At 41.6% G+C, this 21280-nt stretch overlaps 1 protein-coding gene across 7 annotated transcripts in view; it reads left to right on the forward strand.

The window, feature by feature from the left end:
• The window catches only part of COL24A1 (collagen type XXIV alpha 1 chain), a 246903-nt gene that overhangs the window by 139736 nt on the left and 85887 nt on the right, over positions 1-21280 (forward strand). For all 7 annotated transcript variants that reach the window (XR_012669701.1, XM_075131667.1, XM_075131669.1 and 4 more), the window contains 2 exons: positions 17979-18032; positions 20928-20981. Coding sequence is in view for 6 of the 7 variants with exons in the window: in XM_075131667.1 (XP_074987768.1) it covers positions 17979-18032; positions 20928-20981 (108 nt within the window). In the remaining variant the exon portion in view is untranslated. The remainder of the gene's footprint in view (positions 1-17978; positions 18033-20927; positions 20982-21280) is intronic.

A 21280-nucleotide genomic window follows, 5' to 3' on the forward strand; every position in this document is an offset into this window, starting at 1 on the left:
TGTTTTGTTTTTAAGCTGATGGAACTATAGCTTTTGGCCAAGGCATCAAAAGGATTACTCTCCAGCGAACAGCTTTCTCAGGGTAAGCCCTGCTAAACACAAGCTTGAGCCTGCATGGGTACACAAGAGGGTTGAACGTGAGCAAGACACAGCCACCTGGAGGGATTCTAAGTATGGTGTTTTGTTATTCATGATCCAGTAAGATGAAATATGCCGGGGACTCAGGCACTGTGTGGTTAATGGTCCAGCAAGAACATCTGCCTGCCATATATCAAGGGGCACTGAGCTGCTGACTTTTTGGGAGCTGTAGCAAGCATTTCTATCTACATGATTGCCGCAAATGACAGCTTCTGCTCTCGGTCCCTCTAAGGTCAGCTTTTCCATACACTCAACTGGAGAAGATCTCCAGCTGGTTATCCTGAAATGGTGAAAATGCTCGCTGTGTATCATAGAATCATAGAATATAAGGGTTGGAAGGGACCCCAGAAGGTCATCTAGTCCAACCCCCTGCTCGAAGCAGGACCAATTCCCAGTTAAATCATCCCAGCCAGGGCTTTGTCAAGCCTGACCTTAAAAACCTCTAAGGAAGGAGATTCTACCACCTCCCTAGGTAACGCATTCCAGTGTTTCACCACCCTCTTAGTGAAAAAGTTTTTCCTAATATCCAATCTAAACCTCCCCCACTGCAGCTTGAGACCATTACTCCTCGTTCTGTCATCTGCTACCATTGAGAACAGTCTAGAGCCATCCTCTTTGGAACCCCCTTTCAGGTAGTTGAAAGCAGCTATCAAATCCCCCCTCATTCTTCTCTTCTGCAGGCTAAACAATCCCAGCTCCCTCAGCCTCTCCTCATAAGTCATGTGTTCCAGACCCCTAATCATTTTTGTTGCCCTTCGCTGGACTCTCTCCAATTTATCCACATCCTTCTTGAAGTGTGGGGCCCAAAACTGGACACAGTACTCCAGATGAGGCCTCACCAATGTCGAATAGAGGGGAATGATCACGTCCCTCGATCTGCTCGCTATGCCCCTACTTATACATCCCAAAATGCCATTGGCCTTCTTGGCAACAAGGGCACACTGCTGACTCATATCCAGCTTCTTGTCCACTGTCACCCCTACGTCCTTTTCCGCAGAACTGCTGCCTAGCCATTCGGTCCCTAGTCTGTAGCTGTGCATTGGGTTCTTCCGTCCTAAGTGCAGGACCCTGCACTTATCCTTATTGAACCTCATCAGATTTCTTTTGGCCCAATCCTCCAATTTGTCTAGGTCCTTCTGTATTCTATCCCTCCTCTCCAGCGTATCTACCACTCCTCCCAGTTTAGTATCATCCGCAAATTTGCTGAGAGTGCAATCCACACCATCCTCTAGATCATTTATGAAGATATTGAACAAAACCGGCCCCAGGACCGACCCTTGGGGCACTCCACTTGATACCGGCTGCCAACTAGACATGGAGCCATTGATAACTACCCGTTGAGCCCGACAATCTAGCCAGCTTTCTACCCACCTTATAGTGCATTCTTCCAGCCCATACTTCCTTAACTTGCTGACAAGAATACTGTGGGAGACCGTGTCAAAAGCTTTGCTAAAGTCAAGAAACAATACATCCACTGCTTTCCCTTCATCCACAGAACCAGTAATCTCATCATAAAAGGCGATTAGATTAGTCAGGCATGACCTTCCCTTGGTGAATCCATGCTGGCTGTTCCTGATCACTTTCCTCTCATGCAAGTGCTTCAGGATTGATTCTTTGAGGACCTGCTCCATGATTTTTCCAGGGACTGAGGTGAGGCTGACTGGCCTGTAGTTCCCAGGATCCTCCTTCTTCCCTTTTTTAAAGATTGGCACTACGTTAGCCTTTTTCCAGTCATCCGGGACTTCCCCCGTTCGCCACGAGTTTTCAAAGATAATGGCCAATGGCTCTGCAATCACAGTCGCCAATTCCTTCAGCACTCTCGGATGCAACTCGTCCGGCCCCATGGACTTGTGCACGTCCAGCTTTTCTAAATAGTCCCTAACCACCTCTATATCCACAGAGGGCTGGCCATCTCTTCCCCATTTTGCGATGCCCAGCGCAGCAGTCTGGGAGCTGACCTTGTTAGTGAAAACAGAGGCAAAAAAAGCATTGAGTACATTAGCTTTTTCCACATCCTCTGTCACTAGGTTGCCTCCCTCATTCAGTAAGGGGCCCACACTTTCCTTGGCTTTCTTCTTGTACATAAGCCCTTATCTAGATTCGGTGGGACTGTTCATATACTTAGAATTAGACACAGGCTTCTTGCTGGATCAGGGCTATCATTTCCATGTACAGGATTGCACTTAGACTATTAGTACTTGGCTATGCCCTGGGTCCCTCAACACACTCCCGTCCCCCTACTCCCATGTTCCTTCAGTGTGGACGTACAGTGGAATTTTCCAAAGTGCCTGTGTGACTCAGGTGCAAAACACCTTTGGAAAGTCGAAGCTTATCTGAATTTGAGCACAGTTCATATTTTTTCTCTTTACCCAGAATTCTCTCTCCAAGGCTGCTGAGCAAAAGCTGGGTTGCCAGGGCTTAGCGCTTTGCCTCTATGCACCTCCTTCAACAGTATTCAGCTGCCTGCTGGATTTAGCTCTATATACTTTAGCAGCTATAATATTCATGAACTATATGAAATGAAAAGTTCTTAAAACCAGCCTATTTTCTCAACTTCTCATGAATCATGGTGCCAACTATTCTTCTGCTGGAACTTGGACTGCTTAAGAATGTTTTTAAATCTAGGAGATTTTCACCATTTTCTGTATTTAAAATTCCTTCCATTCCTCTCTGCATGTTTGTGGATAGCTATCTGAGGCACCTATGGATGCTTACCCTAGAATCACATAAGCTCCTTTTCCTAAAACACTCGTAACTATATACTGCAATTTTTCTTGAGGGGAGAATATTATTTATCTAATAAATGCTGTTGTAATAGGCCCATATCAATCCTTGACCAAAAAAGTAACCAAAGGAAAGCTTAAAATCAGAGTGATATACTGTACAGAATCGTGTATCAACTACTTTCATCAGGATCAAAATTCCATAGTTAAGGCAAATGTAACCAGATTTAAAAAGTGGTTGCAGAGATGAAGAAAAGACATACCGTAATATTAATAAGGCTTTGGTTCAAAGTTGACATCAGAACACAGAATTGTCAAACAGTGGATGAGACCAACTGATTCATATAATCTAAAAGGTGATGCCTCAGAAGATGATGAAACACTACATCCCCACAATGGAGCTAGCCCATTGTACAATATAATATAAAAATAAAAAATTCTTCATGACGCCCGTATGATTGTGCCCAAAGAGAACAAAAACAAAGGTACTTGGCTGGGATGGGTGAGTTCTGTATGGTCCAAATAAGAATAAAGGAAACTGAAACGCTGCTGTGATGAAGCCTTGAACAAAGCTATTGTCAGCATATTGTCTGGTAGTGTAAAACCTGTCAGCTGTTCAAAGCAGGGATGATTTTATATGGTGAGGTTCCATTTTTGGCTGGTGTGGTTTGGTTGAGCAGAATCAGAAACTGACATGTTTTGATAGATCTCTTTGCTGATGAGATAATCATCTGCTATGGAATCAATAGATCCATTTAGACAGTGGTTGGTTAATTTAATATGGGACACCAGCCAGAGTAAATTTACAATACCAGTGAGAGATAATCTTTTGGAAACCATCCCAAAAGAAACACTGGCTACAACTACTGAGAAAATTGCCTCTGGGTGAGGAGGAAAAAAAAATCTTACTGTGCTGGCATGTGGGTTTCATATGCTTAAATTATTGGTGGTTGGCAAATCTTTGAAACCATGTTGCTTCAAGCACATCAAAACAAATACCACATCTGTGTTGTATAGAGTGCATCCCAGTGCATGGATGACTTCAGACATTTTAAGAAAGTGATTGTTTTTTGGGTTTTGTGCCATAAAACTGAAATTCTCTGAGATTAAAACCGTTGCCTGCTAGGGCTGTGTTATTGTTTAGTAATGCTAGTGTTCATCCAGGCAGTAACAGACTATGAATAGCTGGGGGGGAAATTAATGAACATTTCTCCGTGCCAAAATCACTGCAAAAATTCAGCAAAAACAGAGAAGCTGTTAACAGCACAATGTCGGGTTAGTGTCAAAATGACAAACCAGAGTAAGCAGAGGCATTGAACACAAACCCTTAAAAAATAATCCTAGCACTTCATAAATGACCTGTTAAAGTACATTTAAACAAGTATGCCCAATTGTGGACAGCATTCAGTACCACAGAAGGGAAACTAAGTAGATACAAGTAGTACAAAAACTGGCAACAAAAATAATAAAATACAAGGTCCAGCAAAGAATGTAGGTGACCTTCTGGCTGCAGATGCTAGCTGCACAGCAGGCAGACCTGTAAGAGAAAAGGTCATGCTGCCTTGGGAAGATAAGGCAAGTTGTGCTGTGTGTCTGGAGATGTGGAGTTACTTTTGGGAAGAACTCATGTAAGTAATTTCCCCACCTCCTGCAGAGGCAAAATGTAGCAGGATTGACCCCCATGGAAAGGATGTTTAATTTATGGGGAATGGAAAATTGCAATTCTCTTTGCTTGAAGAAAAGATTAACGGGACTTTGAGTGAATTTTCAAGATGCTAAATAGACAAAGTTCTTTGAACTATTGTGAAAAGTCTGGACGCTGGGGATGCACAAACAAAAATTGGAAACATCAGGAAAAAGAAAAGCAAACTGACTAAAACATTTTTCAAAGAAAGGATAGTGAATGTGGGGTCAATACTATGAAGGGCATCAGAAGACACAGCTAGCTCTGCCATTCTCAAAAACCTACTTCATAAAGGTTTGAAAAAGAGAGACTATTAAGAATTTATAGAGTAATAATAACAATACTTTGCATTTATATAATGCTTTTCATCTATATTGTAGACCTCAAAGAGTAAAACCCCTCTCAGATCCCACATAACTGACAGTATCCATCAACCACTTAGCCCTCCCCCTCAGGAAAAGCATTGGAAAACAGATAGACATTGTGACATGACCTGAAGGTCAACAAATTCAGGCTCCGGTGTACCAGTTTAAGAAGCAAATTGCAAAGTTGAAGGATTCCTCACTGATAAAGCCCTTAATCAGCTGTTTAGTATCCCACATGGACAGAGAGGTAGTCTTTGAAGTACCCAGCACCCCAAACCATTTATGGTTTGATAGATCAGAACTAGCATCTTAAATAGACTCTCCCAAATGAAGGGGAAGTGAAAGTGATGAAGCACAAGTGTTACATGCTCCATGCAAGAACCACCACTCAACAGAGAGGCCACCACCATATTCACCAGCTGAAATTTCCAATTGATATAAGGAGCAGCACCACATAGTCCTTTGCAGCAATCCGATCTCAAGATGACAGTAGTGTGAAGCCACTGTGTTAAGTGTTAATTTCAAAAGAAAAGGCCATGTTCAGATTATTAAAACACCATTTGGCCCATACGTCTATCTTGACCTTCAGAAACAGCTCCCTCATCCAATGAAACGCCAAGTTATGAACCTGGAGAAAGAAAAGTGGGCAAGGTACCTTAACTGAGGGAGCTGGTATTACTACAGATATTTCTTCTGGCTATTTTCCCCAGCCTACCATCATAATCCATCCAAATCCAGAGGGCTGTTCACTCTCATCAAAATCCGAATCCCAGCATGTCACTGGATAAACTGGTCAACCACACCAACCAGATCCAGTAAAGCAGAGACAGAAGCCTTTATTCTCCGCTATGTCTGAGCACAGCCATGGGTGCAGCCTAGTTGTGGCTCACTGTTCAGTGCTGCCCAAGTGGAGTTGTCCTCTAAATTATGCTGCTGGTATAAGGCCTCTTACACTAGGGGAGAATCAGGTATAATGGAGCTGAGCTCCATCGTTCTCCCACCTCCCTCTTGCACTGAGGGGGAGCAGCTGGTGTAGGAGGTGTCTACACTATCTCCAGCAGCCCTGCATCAGTGAAGATTCCCCATACATGGGGAATTTTCTGTGAGGAATCACCAGCTGTTTTAAGGCCATTTTGCACTGTGTAAGGCTCATGTCCTTAGCAGCCAAAGAGCCTATCCCTGAGTTTGCTCCAGATACTGGAATCACCTTAGTCCACGCTACCTCATTATCATCCCCCCCTTAAAAGCATCACATACATGTTGGAGGAGTGACAAAATGGAACTCTGCAGTACTTCAGAGAAGAGAGCTATGGGGCACATAGCTTCATAGATCCCAAGGCCAGAAGGGACCATTGCGATCATCTAGTCTGACCTCCTGTACAGCACAGGTCATAGAACTTCCTGAAAATAATCCTTAGAGCATCTATTTTAGAAAAAAATCCAATCTTGATTTAAATGAGCTCTTCATCTGGTCTGCCCTCACAGAGAAGAAAATGGAACCATACAAGAGTGAGTCCAACAGTTCCTGCACGAGGGTGTGCTGTCGTCTCAACTGCATCTTGCTCCAAATCCAGGCAATCTTATCTGCAAAACAGAATAACAACTCCCAGCAAATGCTCAGCTGTGCTACTTGTGGGAGGCAGCATGACATCTACCATTCAGAAGAGATCTGTTAAGTCTTGTTCACCAGATGCTATGCTGGAAATAAAGAACCTCTTTGTTGCATTTTGGACAGCAATGGCGTCAGACTTCAAACACTCTTTATGTCACAGTCATTTACACCCAGCATAATGTTTTTACCACCAGTTCTCTAGCTACCTTCCTTTACATGTAGCAGGCTATGTGTATATCAGGGTCACCTGTGAAGATGGAATATGAGAAGAGACATTTGGGAGCTACCTGACCAATGATCACGGAAATGGCATTGTAATGGCTGGGGCATAGGCAGTTGGAACAGTAGTGTCCCCTGGACAGGGATCGAAGGCAGGAGTCAGGACTAGTTACCAAGCCAAGTCAGGAGATACGTATCAAGGTCAAGCGGGGCCAGGATCAATGGCAGGAATCAGGAGCAAGACAAGGCAAACAACAGGGTTGGTAGCAGCAGCAAGCTGGAGTCTGCACTGTTGCTCAGACAGCTCTCTGGGGCAACTTCTTGGTTTAAATAGTTGGTGAGGACCAAAAAGGTGTTCACAGGATTCTGGTTCACTCTGGTGTTTTTGGGCAGTACTTCCTGAGGTGTATAACCCTCCAGTATTTGTTGGATGCTCCTTTAGCTGGCTCCCCCGTGGTGATGTGGAAGCATCAGTCATCCAAGGACCCCACAACTCCACATTCTAGACCCGTGGATCCTTACAGCCGTTCACAGAGTATATGTATTCATTTTCACCCAATAATGGTGCAGGTGTGAGCATGCTGTTTACTGCTGGTCCCGTGTCAGGCTGCATCTCAAAGTTTCATGCACCTCTTTTGTACACTGTGATGATTCAGGAAAACATTTTATTTTTTAACAGGAGTAGTGTCATCACATGGCATCTGGGAAGAAGGTGGAAGAAGACTAACTTCCAACACTTTGCTTATGAGAACGTCCTGCCAGCACTCTGTCATCTTAGATGAGAAGCATGGGGTGGAATTTTGGTACATCATACTGGTGTACTCTAGAATAATTACTCTGGATTTACTGTGGTGTTTCTGAAAGCAGAATTTGGCCCATTATATTTGTATCTTTGAGTTGTGGATAAAGCAGTGATGCCAACATGTTTTCTCTTTCTAATATTCAGTTCATTCTGGAGTCTGGCAACTGCACCTTTGAAGGTTCCAGTGAGACTGTAGCTATCTGCTACAAAATCAATACATTTCCCCAGCAGGATGTACATATCCCAAATAAGTAGCCTCAGAGGCTTTTACTCAGATTACTTTGATTTACTACCAAATACTATTTCAAAGGACAGAAAATTTTAACAAAACAGACAGTCAGATCCCAGTGTGTGGAACAGAGGACAAGGGCATCTGCCTTTCTAACCTTGTGCTTCTGAACATAATCATGATTAACGCACCTATAGATCTTATGTTCCCTTCCTAACATTTTTAGTACAAAGGCTCTGAGGCAGGAAATTGATCTGAAGTTTTAAGGTTGACTGTTAATACAGATCACTCACCAAAAAGCTTAGACTGCCAAGTGGCATAAGCATAGCAGTGAGATTCAGAAACTGTGATCAAACAGCTGTTTAGTTGTCAGGCGCTGCACATTGGGCAATGTTCTAGTCTACCATCATATTTTTACCTGACTCAGAATGAAGTGCTATCAGCAAATACATGTAGCACAAGGCATTAAAGGTTTTGGAAAAGACTAAATTCAGTAAGCCAGTTCAATTTTCCTCCCTGAGCTCTTGGCTTATGGCATTGTAAAGCAAAGCCAACTCAGTCTGCCCAGTAAAGGATGATGGCACTGTAACATGCTTCAGTATCTCAGGTTGTTCCAAAATCTTGCAGAAACAGTACTGCTTGTGAATTAGATCTGATCTTGATTAGAGAGAGAGTATGTTATTTCTCAAAAAGAAAAGGAGGACTTGTGGCACCTTAGAGACTAACAAATTTGTCTGAGCTGTAGCTCACGAAAGCTTATTGTCAAATAAATTGGTTAGTCTCTAAGGTGCCACAAGTCCTCCTTTTCTTTTTGCGGATACAGACTAACACGGCTGATACTCTGAAAACTATGTTATTTCTGTTCTTTTTGAAATTGAGAGAGCTTGGTTGCAGAGTATAGCAACTGCAGCACAATGTTATACAAACAAAGCAAAAAATGGGAAAGCTACAAGAACAAAAAATGGATGAGGAAGGCAGCATTAGAATGAGTGAGGTGTGTGTACATGCAAACTTCTATATTTTCATCATTATTCCTTTCTCCAAGTAAACCAACTTGCTAGGGACTTAGATTCATCTGAGGAAGAATTTTCCCTCTATCTCCTTGCTTTCCCTGCAGTGAAAAGCCTTTCCTAACCCTTATGGAATAAAATATATTATTATTTTTTTAAAAAACAACTTTTTGGTGTTCCCTCTAGAAGGATAAGTAATATGACCCACGTATGTTGTACCTCACTTACAGTCATACAGGCAGCTCCTGGCAAGTAGTTACTTGGCATTGACAAAGGAAGTGTCTTGGGCCCAGGAGATGACCCCATTAGCTAAATTCCCCCTCTATGTGTAGGAAGTCAGAATTTTCTCAATACTTTTTCCATTTCAGCTCGTTTTTGTTCCATGTTCACAGTGGTCTGGAGAGAGGACAGCCTTTAAAACTAATTGTCTGCACTCTGCATTAGTGCTGATCAGATTTGGGCTTCATTTCAGGGTCTTTACCTTCATCTTCAAAACTCTGAATGAACTCAGATTCATTTATCCATTGGATCCAAAGGATCTGCATTTTGGTGCTGCCTCTGGAGCAATCAGGAGTGATGCTGTGACTCAGAGAGTCACAGTCCTCCTCCTGGCTCCCTTGCTGCTCCAGGGAGGGAGTAAACTGCTCTGAGTCTGTCTGCAGCACAATATTCTGTTCCCCAGAAAGCCAGCACAATGGTGTTAGCGGACAGGCCAAGGTTCCACCCCCTCCTTTGTGTATTGGGAACAGAGTGGCTTTTTTGAGCATGCTTCTCTTCCCATATTATTAGCTGTGATGTGCATTGCCGTTGCAGGGGTACAGCGGATGCCTTGCTAGCTGGACAACCATTTGGCCTATTTTTTTTGCAAATAAGCTGCATTACCTTTGTAATTATTAATTTATTTTTGCTGTTGACTATGAAAAATAAGATCAAACTAATCTAAAAACACCAACTCTTATTATGTCTCAAAATGCAGGGCTGGTGAACTTGGTCTGAGACTGGACTTTAGTTTCAAAGGTTGGGGGTGTTTCACAGTAAACGTTGAAAACACAATTCTAAGTATATCAGTATGACATAAAGTAATAGAAGCTCAGGTTTGTAATATGGTTGTTGTTTTGTTAAAATTAACATAGAAAGAAACTGTCTTAAACCCTAGAAATATTCATTTTAATGTGTTGAAATCTGGACGTTGTTTGGTTTTGTTTGTTTGTTTTTTAAATACTGTACCTAGGTGAAGGAAACTCTTTGAAAGACTGAAGTTTATAGGCTCTTGAGAAAAGTGTCTGTGTATAAATCCTTACAAGCAGACATAATTATTGCATTGGTACAGGTTAGATCTCATCTTCCAGCTGGGAGGAATGTGCAGATGCAGGGAAAGTTTTCATGGGTGAATGGAAAGAAAAGAGTACAATAATATAAAGATTTTCTTATGGCAAGAAAATATTGTATGGATATTTGTATCATGTCATTAACATTATGTCTTATGAATATGGTGAAATTTTGAATTCTATATGAAATGATGCTTCATTGGAAAATTTTCTTTTGACTTAAAAGTAAATATTAGTCTATATAGCCTGACAGGTAACTGCTTACACATGACTCTTTTGGAACTGGAAGAATATCTGCTTCTCTCTAACCAAGCCTTTTAAAAAATTATTATATACTCTATTTTGCACTAAGTATACAATATGTTTCCAATTATTGCACTGTAGTCCGGTTTCTAACACAAAGCATGTGCTCTGGCAGTATGCTTGGTCTTCCTTACGCATGTGTTAGATGTGGGATCTGGTCTCTGATCCATTTTCCATAAAAATGCTTATGTCAAGGAGGCTTCTATAAAGGGATATTTGTCATTAGAGACTCATACAGAAATCCTTGCAAATGAAAGTTTATGGCCTAATTTTTTAACAAGGTTTATGGCCGTGATCATTTTTTTCATTCAGTTATTTTCCTTTTTCCTTTTCTCTATAACACATTCAATTTGATTTTTGGAGTGTACCACTGTGCCATAAGGGAGTTTATGGGGATGCCAAAGGACTCTGACTTAATACACTACCTTTGGCAGATATTTATCCTCTTCTGTAATAAGCAGAGATGAGCTCAAACCTGTAGTGATCTGGATCCAAACTTTGCAGTTGGCTTCTTTATGTGAGCCAAACTAGAGCCCTGGATCTAAAGAGCCCCATGAACTCTGAGAAAGTTTAGTATGAGATCAAAACTATTTGGCTCAGCCTATTGGTATAAAGATGTTTTTGTTTCAGTAAATAAACATCAGTAAATGTTTTAGTAGGCTCCCTCAGTCCCACTTTGTCTGCCCAGGAGGTTGCCATATTTTTTCAAAAGAAAACCAACATCATCAAGAATTTTCCTCTTCTTCAATCTCTGCTGGCACCCCCATCATGTTCACCTTAGTCTCTGACTCTCTGATCTCTCTTCTGACCTTTCTCTTCCTTCCCATCCTCCTTGAAAATTCCACTAACCTTCCCATTTTTCAGGCTTGCAACCTCTAGTTTAAAAAAGGGACTCTCCTCCCAGAGATCCCGCTGCGTTAGTACTTCTGTAAGTAGAGACTCTACCTGGAAGGCTTCCATTGCTGGTACCAAGAAAGGATCCGCATTCTCTTCACTCAGCTGTCCTCAGTCTTCCAAACCAGATTTGGCAATCAGTGCCAAAACCTGGTACCGCCTCCACTAGGCAGGGCAGATATGAGCTCTGCTCAAGGGGTAACTCATGGCACCGACCCTCTTTCTGGAATGGGAGAAATCAAAGAAATTAGTCGTTAGGCCTTCCAACATTTCTAACTCACAAGCCCACATGCCTGATCACCCTGGACAGGCCAGCGGGGCTGACTCTCTGTTGCATCCATGTGGAATTAAGTGCACTATGCCATGAAGCTCAATACTGGCAATGACTCCTCACTGGCACCTTCAGTGCCAGACCTACCAGTACCACAGTCCTGAACAATACCAGCAGACTTGTTAATAACTATTGACGCCAACCTGGCCCCAGTACCAATACCACTAGCACCTGTATCTCCAGAACTGTTCCCGAAAGGAACCACAGTACATATCCTGACAGAAACAGCTCCACAATGTATTACATCAACGGGCAGGAGGATGCCTGCTTATCTCCCTGTGTCAGGAAGCAGTCAAGCAATGCACATGCTACCAGCTTCACAGGATAACTCCCTTGGCCCTTCACTTACCAGGAACAAACAAAGATCTCGTGGATTGCCTCAGCAGACAGTACTCAGCCAACCATGAATGGTCACTCTATTCTTAAGCCTTTATTCCACTGATGGGGCTCCCTGAGGTAGATCTTGCCTTGTGTTCTGCTCCAGAGCAGATATCAAGGCCAGGGTCACTCCAAGATGTTTTCGTCATCCCCTGGCTTCATTGGCTTCTCTGAGCTTTTCTTCCCATCTCCCAAAGGGTCATAAGGAAGATCAGTCAGGATGTAGCCACAGTGACACTTACAGCCTCTTATTGGGCCAGACATTATTAGCTCACAGACATATTGCATTTGTCCACACAGCCACCAGTCTCTCTCCCCAGTCTGCCATATTAAATTTTCCTCCCAGACTCCACTTCCTTACTCTGATTACCTGGAAGTTGGCTGGCTGAGCACAACGGACAGCATTAGAGCCACATAGATCGAAAAGATCCTGTAACAGCACAGTCACCTTTCTAGACGATCAGTCTGCAAATCAAAGTGGAAGAGATTTTTCCATCTGGTCTTCACAACAAGATCTCATCCTGTTGTAAGCTTCTATTACCAAGATCCTGGATAACAGCCCCCAGGTCAAGCTGTTAGGCCCCCACGTCAGCTCTGTCAGGGTGTGTTTAGTTTTCATTTCAGGTTGCTACCCTCCCACTCAGACTTACAGTGTTCTCTCATTCCACTGTTTCAAAGTTTCTAAAAGGACTCGTTCACACATATCACCTTCTTAAGGAACCTCCCTCATTTTGAGATTTTAATATAGTTTTTATGGCCTTGTGAAGCCCTTACGCTCTGAACTCTTATCCAAGTGCTTTCTTCGCCAGCTCACACCCCAAACTGCCTTCCTGGGGGCTACAACTTCAGACGCTAGAGTTAGTGAGATTCAAGCTCTGATAGCAGACCCTCCTTATACTGTATTCCACAGCGTAATTGAGATGGCCTAACACTGGCTATGATATCAAAATATATTAAACATTGATATTTCTAATACAGCTCAAATTTCAGGAAAATAGGGAGCAGAGTACAAATCACAAAATCTAGCAGTGATTTTACACCTGCTGTTTTCTAGTGGCCTTGATTGTGGATTTTATTGAACATATATATATATATATATATAAACAGAGCATGTTTAAAGGCAGAAATCCCTGAATTGTTGTTTTGTCGCCAGTATAAATCTATTGAGCAATGATTTTGATAGACTGAAATAAAATAATAATTAAATCATAAAAGGAGTAACAGCTGTCTGGTGTGTATGAATATTTTTGCTCTTGAAAAACAAAAACCTGTTTAAGTGCTAGTTAAAGTTGCTTACTGCTAATTAAACTTGGTTATATTCCTATGTATGTAGAGATAGCAGTTGCCAACTTCTGAATCTTATACACATAATCTGATTTAATGTGTTACAGACATAACACAGTTGAATATTACTACATTACTAGTAACTTTCATATTTCTGCCAGACTTCACAAGCAGTGTCAGTCCAGGGACCAACATGGCTACAACAACACTGCATATTTCACGATCACTTATATGATGTATTCCAGGTGCCTTTTGCTATTTCTTCACTCACCATTTTTTTTAAATGTTCCACTTTTGCTAACCCCATGCTAATCCAGATCTTCAGGGTAGCAAGGAAATTGAGAACATGTTTCCAACAATACTTGTTTTACAATTGCACTGACTCCCTAAAGCAGTTTTCTTCCAGAATTTAATAGTAATTAGAGGTATCCTCATGATGCTTTAATGTGTTCAAAACCTGGGTGCACATAGCTGCTGACTGGTTGTGGTCCATTTGCATGATTTTCCAGTTGGAAACTCTTGGAAGAAATATCTTGTGAATGTAGTAAAGGTGGCTTACAGGAGTTGTTTTGCACCTTACCAAAAAGAGACAACAGCCAAAAACTTCCACATGTTTATTAACAAGATCCAAAAAGAGTTACAATCAAGGAAACACTCTGAACCATAACTCTCAATCTCCTAAGCACCAAAGGGCAATTAGGCTCCCAGCTCCCATTGAAAGTCATTGGGATTGGATCCCTAACTCTGATTTGTGCTATTGAAAATCTGCTGCCTCCAAGAACGTAGCTGGGACCACCAGCTCTGTGCATTTTCTTTTTGAAAAAAAAACTTGCAACATCCTCAGAAGACAAGGTGGAACTGAAGGAGTTGAGTCAAGCATTTACTGATAACTATTTACAGAAGCAAAAGGCATCATTATGCCAATACACAGCTGGGACAGCCAATATGTGTAGCAAAGGGACAGCATTCATACATCATTTTTGCCATGTCTACATGCTGTTTTGCAATTTCCTTACTGCTATAAAAATACATTAATCATACATTTGGATGTGTTATTATTTGTTATATTTAGTAAAATACTGAATGTGCATTAATGTTTTTCACTTCATCAAATAGCTCAAAATTGGGATCGTGAATGTGCTTTCCTTTCCCAAGGCATTCACAGCTTCTCTATACTGACTGTTTCTTTTCTTTTCCTATCGCTCCCGTTGTTGTTTCTTCCACCCTCTCCACAGCTTTCATGTCCCAGAAGGAGTCCATGTTCATTACTCCTGCTTGGAAGTAACTGGCTGCAGTCACTAACCAACCTTGAGTGTGGGCACTTCCAGTTTTCCACCTAGCCATGGAGTGTTCCTGTAAAATTAAAAGTACCTGAAATATCTCTTCTAACTCTCATTACAGGGAAAGTAACTCTTTCAAATGAACACAGCTCCACGTAGCTTCTAGCTATGATTCTATTAGGTGTTCTCAGAATAAAATAAATGCACTCAACAGGAATAAAGATTATTTCTTACCTGTAATACATTCAGGGGCAGATACTCAGCTGGACTAAACTATCCTAGCTCCATTTTGTTTAAATCCCTGAAGCTGTGACAGTTTACACTAGTTAAGGAGTTGTCTCTCAGAACATGACTGTGTGCTCTTCACAATTCAGTCCCTACTCTCAGTCCAGGCTGTGAATGTAATGTTCAGAACACAAATCCCAGAGCCGCTAAACTGCCTCAAAGCATTAAGACTTGCTTAAACAAATTGGCTGTAGGTGTAATTGGTTTGTTGTTTTTGTAGTCTCTGTCATAATTAAGAGCTATTAGACTGGGCCAGATTGTGAACCTCTGACTTCCATTGGTGAGGAGTTACTCCCATGAGAAGTCCCATTGATTTTAATGGTCAGATGGAGTTTATATGTCTGGGGTGAACTCACTCATGTCAGTGGCAAAGCTCCCATTAATTTCAGTGGAGCCAGAATTTTCCACTTGGTATATAAACTGCTGTTACTATGTACAAACTGAAAAAACATATCCATTTTAACAAGATGTCTTGCTGACAGGGTTTGGTGTTCTCCTGTATGTGTTCCTGTTGGTATGAAAGAATGGTTAAAAATGAACATAAAAAGGTATTTTCTGTTGTTCAATATAAAGAACTGCCTTTTCCTCTATAATTTGACTCTCATTTGTTTACATAGTGCCTCGTTTTCAAAGTCTCCTTCTACCGTAGAAACTGGAGGCAGTTCAAATTGAAAGAATATGTCCCCAGGATGGTAGATTTCTGAGGTAGTGCTAGCAAAAGTAAAACAATGTGTGGGCTATATAGGGGAGGCATATGCAGTAGGATTAATGATTACAGGTCTATTCAAATGAGAGTTTGTAATTACGTTACAGATTACAGAAAGGACATTTTCTTCCATTGGAGATGTTTTCATTTTTTCCTAGGCAAACTGTACAAGCCTTTCATGGAAGGTATTTTTCAAACACTGTCAACAGACTGCTTTAAACTCTGCACTGAACAGATATGTCTGCTTACCCTTATGCCTTTTCCCCTCCCTTTGTTAAGACTCCGTTTTCTTTAAAAAAAAAAAAAAGAAAGAAAAAGAAAGAAAGAAAGAGTTCAGAGGGAGCCCAAAAGCTTTAACAACAGCCTCAAGAGAAGAAATGTCAATCATCCAAGTCTTTTGAAGCTGGGAGGAAACTCAGTAATTTTCAATTATATATCCATTTTAGAGAGATTCAGAAAAAAGGCAGCATAACTTCACTGAACAACATATATATGTATAAAATTAAAAATAAATAATCATGCAAGTGGTACCATTTCGCCATATGGTTTCAGATATTGTAGCTGCTTAGCTTCCATTATCTCTTTTGACATCTGTCTATCTGCCTTTATATGGACCCTTGCCCCTCAACATTTCATCTCATCATGGTCATATCTAAAATGGACATTGAAACCTATCAATATATTTTGAAATAAAATAAATCCCTAAAAAATAAGCCAATTTATTTATGTTATTCATTGCCTTAGTACCTGTCGCAGAGAGTATGAAATACTGTATGGAAAAAAATTGCAGCTTTAATTAAAATTTGGCCAAGTGGACTACAGAAAAACAGCACCTGCTAAATAAGATGAGCAAAAAGAAAAAAAAAGCTAAGGCTGCCCTCCACTATCAATATCAGGATACTAGTCAAAGGGGTTGTCCTGTTTTAACTGTATGTTGGAAAACAGGCCTCGCTCTAAATTTCCTTGTTTTCTGCATTTAGGGCTCAATTCAGCAAGGTACTTAGGGACCTGCCTAACGGTAGGCATTTGAAGTGAATTGGGCTACACACAGGCTTACTTAAAGTTAAGCACATCATTAAGTACCTTACTGAATCAGGGCCTAGAGTTTCAGGGCCTAGAATTACAATGATCTAAATGCTACAAAGATGTAGATGTTTTATTTAATTGTTAATTTATTTGGAATGTTGTGGTGGCAGTGTGTTACATGGTGTTGTGGGTGAGTTTTTTGAAAAGTACCCGGCATTGGCCTGACTCTCCGCCTGTGGAGTGTTACCATTGGCTTCAGTGGGAGCGGACTGAAGCCACTGAGAGTGGAATAGTTCCAAAAGGACCTATCTTTTATTAGTGGAATACCCCTGTGAAGAACCCCTCCATATAGATCTTTTGTTACAGCCTGTACAATACTGGTGGAAATTCGTAGGAGAGGGTCATAAGAGAGCTATTTTCTTAGGAAAAGATCTGATCCTGTGTCTTTCTCAGCCAAAACTCCCCATGACTTCAATGGGTGTTCCATTCCTAGCAAGCTCAGGAGACAATAAGTATTACCTCAATCCAATAGTATTTTTGTTTTGCCCGGGCTGCGTTCCAGTGACATCGAGGATATTCTTTGATGAATTTATAGCTTCCTAGAAATTTGTGGCTAGGACTAAAGCACTGGGAAAGCGATTAGCATTGCTAGTTATATGTTGATAGAGCACCTGGCACAATGAGGCCCAGCCTCGTGGTCGCATTTTGGTGCTACTGTAACACCAACAGACCCTGGTTGTTGGCGGGCAGGATCAAACCTGGGACCTCTGGTGCTAAATGCATGAGCCTCTACTGCATGAGCTAAAACCCATATGCCTGTAGAGCAGACTCATTAATCTCTCTCTAAGTGGTCTCGGTGCCACTAAATGGGACAGAACACCACACCCAGGAGGTGTGTGGGGTACACTACCACAACATAAAAGTTAAATAATAATTAAATAATATTTCCCCTTCTTCCAACATCCCTTGATTGCATCTGGATCTGAGTACAGGAGGTGCCTCCCACAGGCCACAATCTAGCCCCAACTGCATATCGTCAGCAGAAGCTACTACCAGAGATGTCTGCTCAACAGAGAAAATGATATATTAGGAAAAGCTCTGTAATGCTGTGGCGAGACGACCAGAAAGGGGAAGGTTGGGAATTAGTATTAATTATCTGCCCCTGAAGTCCTATGGGCTAGGCTGTACAACACTTACTCACATGGACGAACTCTGACTCACATAAACAGTCCTTTGCAAACCACCGGGTCTACTCTTGTGAGTAGGTGACTCACCAGGTTGAAAAAGGGCTCCACAATCTGCCCTTTGTTTGTTGGCAGATGCAAAACCACAAAGTGGCATGGGCATCATACAAATAAAATCCATTTGTTTTTTCATGTAGGGACCCATTGGTTTACCTGGAGAAATTGGACCTGCTGGAATCCCTGGTGAAAAGGTAACTTCTAACACCTCAGTCTGAACAGCAGTATAAATCGCTTATAGAAACCATACATTGATGATAGATTATTTAGTGATCATTGTGACCTAACTAATATGTCAGTATGCATTTTAACACATAGGGATGTAATCAAATGCAACACAAATCCAATACCAGTGACCAGCACGTGGTTCGTTTGCCTTTATTTATAATGAAATTGGAGCTTGTGAATTTACTGGAGTGGGCAGAGATATTGTTTGTGCCCGAGGGCTTGCCTTCCTATCTATTTCATTGGTTTCAGTCTGAGAATGTGACATGATCAGTATTTGTTTTAATTGGGTGGCCATTTTTCACTTCGCTGTGGAGAGAGATAAAAGCAGAACACGATAATTTGGCAATAAGCATTAGTAAAATTTCTGTGCCAGTTTTTAAATGAAGCTAAGTCAATAAATGCACATAATTACAGTTTCCTCTCCTATATGACACTCAGATGTGTTTGTGAATGTAATGTTTGGCAGTGTTAATATTATTAGCATAATGTAAGTCTAAGAATATTAGACAAGTTCTACTTTAACAAAAAGATAAAAACAGCTATTACTTGACTGAATGTCAGTTTCAATTATAAAAAACACATAATTATTTGTCAGAATGATCTAGCACCATTCATATTTTAATCCTGCAGGATTGAATTAGTTCACCAACTTTGGTGGCTGGAATTCAAAAGAATGCTACTGATAAAATCTTACTCTATGAATTTATTATAACTTCCATGAAAATATGGTGATATTTTTACTGTTGGTTTATATTACAAGGAAAAGGAAATACATTAAATGAAAGCACTGGTTGTCAAATCTTAAATATGGATAAGTTTTATAAGGCTTTAATCATAACTGCATGCCTAGAATACAGTATTGAAGGAGATCTTGTCATTTTGTTTGCTCTTCATATACTTACAAACTTACTTCAGTTGCTGGTTTAAAATAGGAGAGGAAATGTAGCAAATCTGTCAGCAAATGGAAGCAAATTGCTTAATGACAGATTGACAGTTTCCATGACTTCACTGGATACTTGTCTCTTCATGATTAGTGGTGCACTGTAATGTGATGTACCCGGTGCCTCTCTTTATAACATAAAGGAATCATTTGTTATTTTCAAGAGCTGTATTTTAGCAGCCGAGATTAATCCTCAGCCAGGCCTAGTAGCTGGGCTGGATGTTATTAGGATAGAAGAGGAGTCAGGGTATAAGAGGTGAGGAAAAAACCCTCCTCCCCTTCTAGCCAGGGAGCTAGACAAATGGCAGTGGCAGTTGATGCTGAGGTGGGGGCTTGACTTGCCCATATGTACGTGTTATTAAAAAATAGAGGGAAATGTGAAGTTTTTTTTCTCTTGTTTATTTGTTACGGTTATAGATAACTCATGGATGCATAAAGAATGTAGGTAGCTAGGAATGTGACATACCCCATGCAAGGCACGTCCCTGCTGCCAGTGGGTTGTATAGCCCAGTTAGCTTTCTGAATCTCTTTCCTGTAAGCCACCTAGTAAATGGAAGGGAAAAAGTAACTTGTAGTTTGATTTTATTTTCAAAACAAAAAAACTGGGACACTGTGGTTGCATTTGGGGGATCACAGGAAGGTGTTGTGCTGGGGGGATAAGAAAGGTTGGTGGGGAAGTGGGGGGAAAAAGAGGTGCCCTCTCCCACTTCCCTTTGAGGAAATGGGACACTTTATAGTAAAGGCTACAGTGGGAGAAAACCATATTTATTCCTCTATTCCCCCTTCATTGTTATCTCCTAATCTAGCACTCCCCATCTATCTCCCCACTACTGACTTGTCCCCGTCTCTTACATCTGTTCACGTACTTCCCTATTCATCAGATGACTCCATTCCCACCTGAACTCAACTTGCCCACACATCATCCTCTGAGCTCAGAAAGTTCCTAGGCCGCCTCCTCTTCCTACAGCCAAACCCCCACATGGTCAGAAACACCTCCCACATGCGTGCGTGTGAATGCACATGTGTCCCTCCAGGCTGATAACCACTTTTCTTCCTACCTAACCTCTCTAGAGCTCAAAATCACTCTCATTATCTCAGAGGATCCCACACACAATCCTTCAGGTTCATGAAAACAACTTGCAGGTTCTGAACTTTTTACCTACCTAATGTCCACCACCAGCAGGCTCAGAAGTTTAAACCCTCCCCCTTCCTACTTGGTGCTAAGTCCAAAACAGTAGGAGTAGTGGCAGTAAGGAGCAGTACCTGTGCTTTGAAATAGCCCCACAGAAGCCTGATCTCTGCTCCTGCCCTCCTCTGCCTGCAGCTCATGTGTTACAGGGACCTCCGGGGCTGAAGGCTCCAGACATCATGAGCAGAGGGCCTTCCAACTTTACCTTTGTGGGGCAGAACTGAAATATTCCCATGATGCCTGTATTCCTTATGCTGGACCTCCTCCTCCTCGTGCTGCCTACAGTATTATGTGCTAGAGGGTCACAAGTCCCCAGTATACTGGAGCCTCCAGGGTCTGGAGTGGCTCTAGACCAACCAGAAGTCCCCTTTGGGCCTTGTAATTTCCAGTTCAAGGTGACATACCCGCTCTAGCTCTCCTCAAGCTAGCGCACCAAAAGTAGAAACGTAGTTGCTGCAGCTAGCCCCTCCGGTGTCGCAGCTACATGCCTATTTTTAGAACGCTGGCTCAATCAGAGCTTGCACAGGTATGTCTTCTCAAGCTGGAGATCACATCTTCCAGGTCCATTGTAGACATACTCCTACACAGTTGTGGCACTTAGCCTCATTAACCCCTAATAGCCAGACACCCCTGCCACAGTAAGAAATCCTTACACTGTGGAAAGAGAACTGTGCCAGTGAAATAACACACCATAAATTTGTTTCTTCTCTTTTTTTAAATTGTTTGTTAAAGGGAGAGCGGGGCAGTCCAGGACCAGTGGGCCCTCCTGGGGAGAAAGGTGTCATGGTAAGCAGTAAATGAGGTACAAGTCAGCTTTATTTTACTTGTAAAGGAACTTTTCCTTCCCAAAAACCTAATTCATTTTGGCCATGCCAAGAGCAAGAAGCCTTATGGAAAAGTAAAGCATTTGTGATATGTTGTTTCTAGGAAAGTTTCCATTTAGCAGCTTGCTAAGTACTTTGCAGACTGAAGCAGCATGCAGTGAATATGAATTACCCACTTTTTAAAAAACGGCTCTCTCATCAGATTTATGTGCAGGATTGAAGCCCAGTGAATTAGCAAGCATGACAAAAAACAAGGAAAAG

The sequence above is a fragment of the Caretta caretta genome, chromosome 8 (genome assembly GCF_965140235.1).
Source record: "Caretta caretta isolate rCarCar2 chromosome 8, rCarCar1.hap1, whole genome shotgun sequence".
In the NCBI taxonomy this organism is placed as follows: Eukaryota; Metazoa; Chordata; order Testudines; family Cheloniidae; genus Caretta; species Caretta caretta.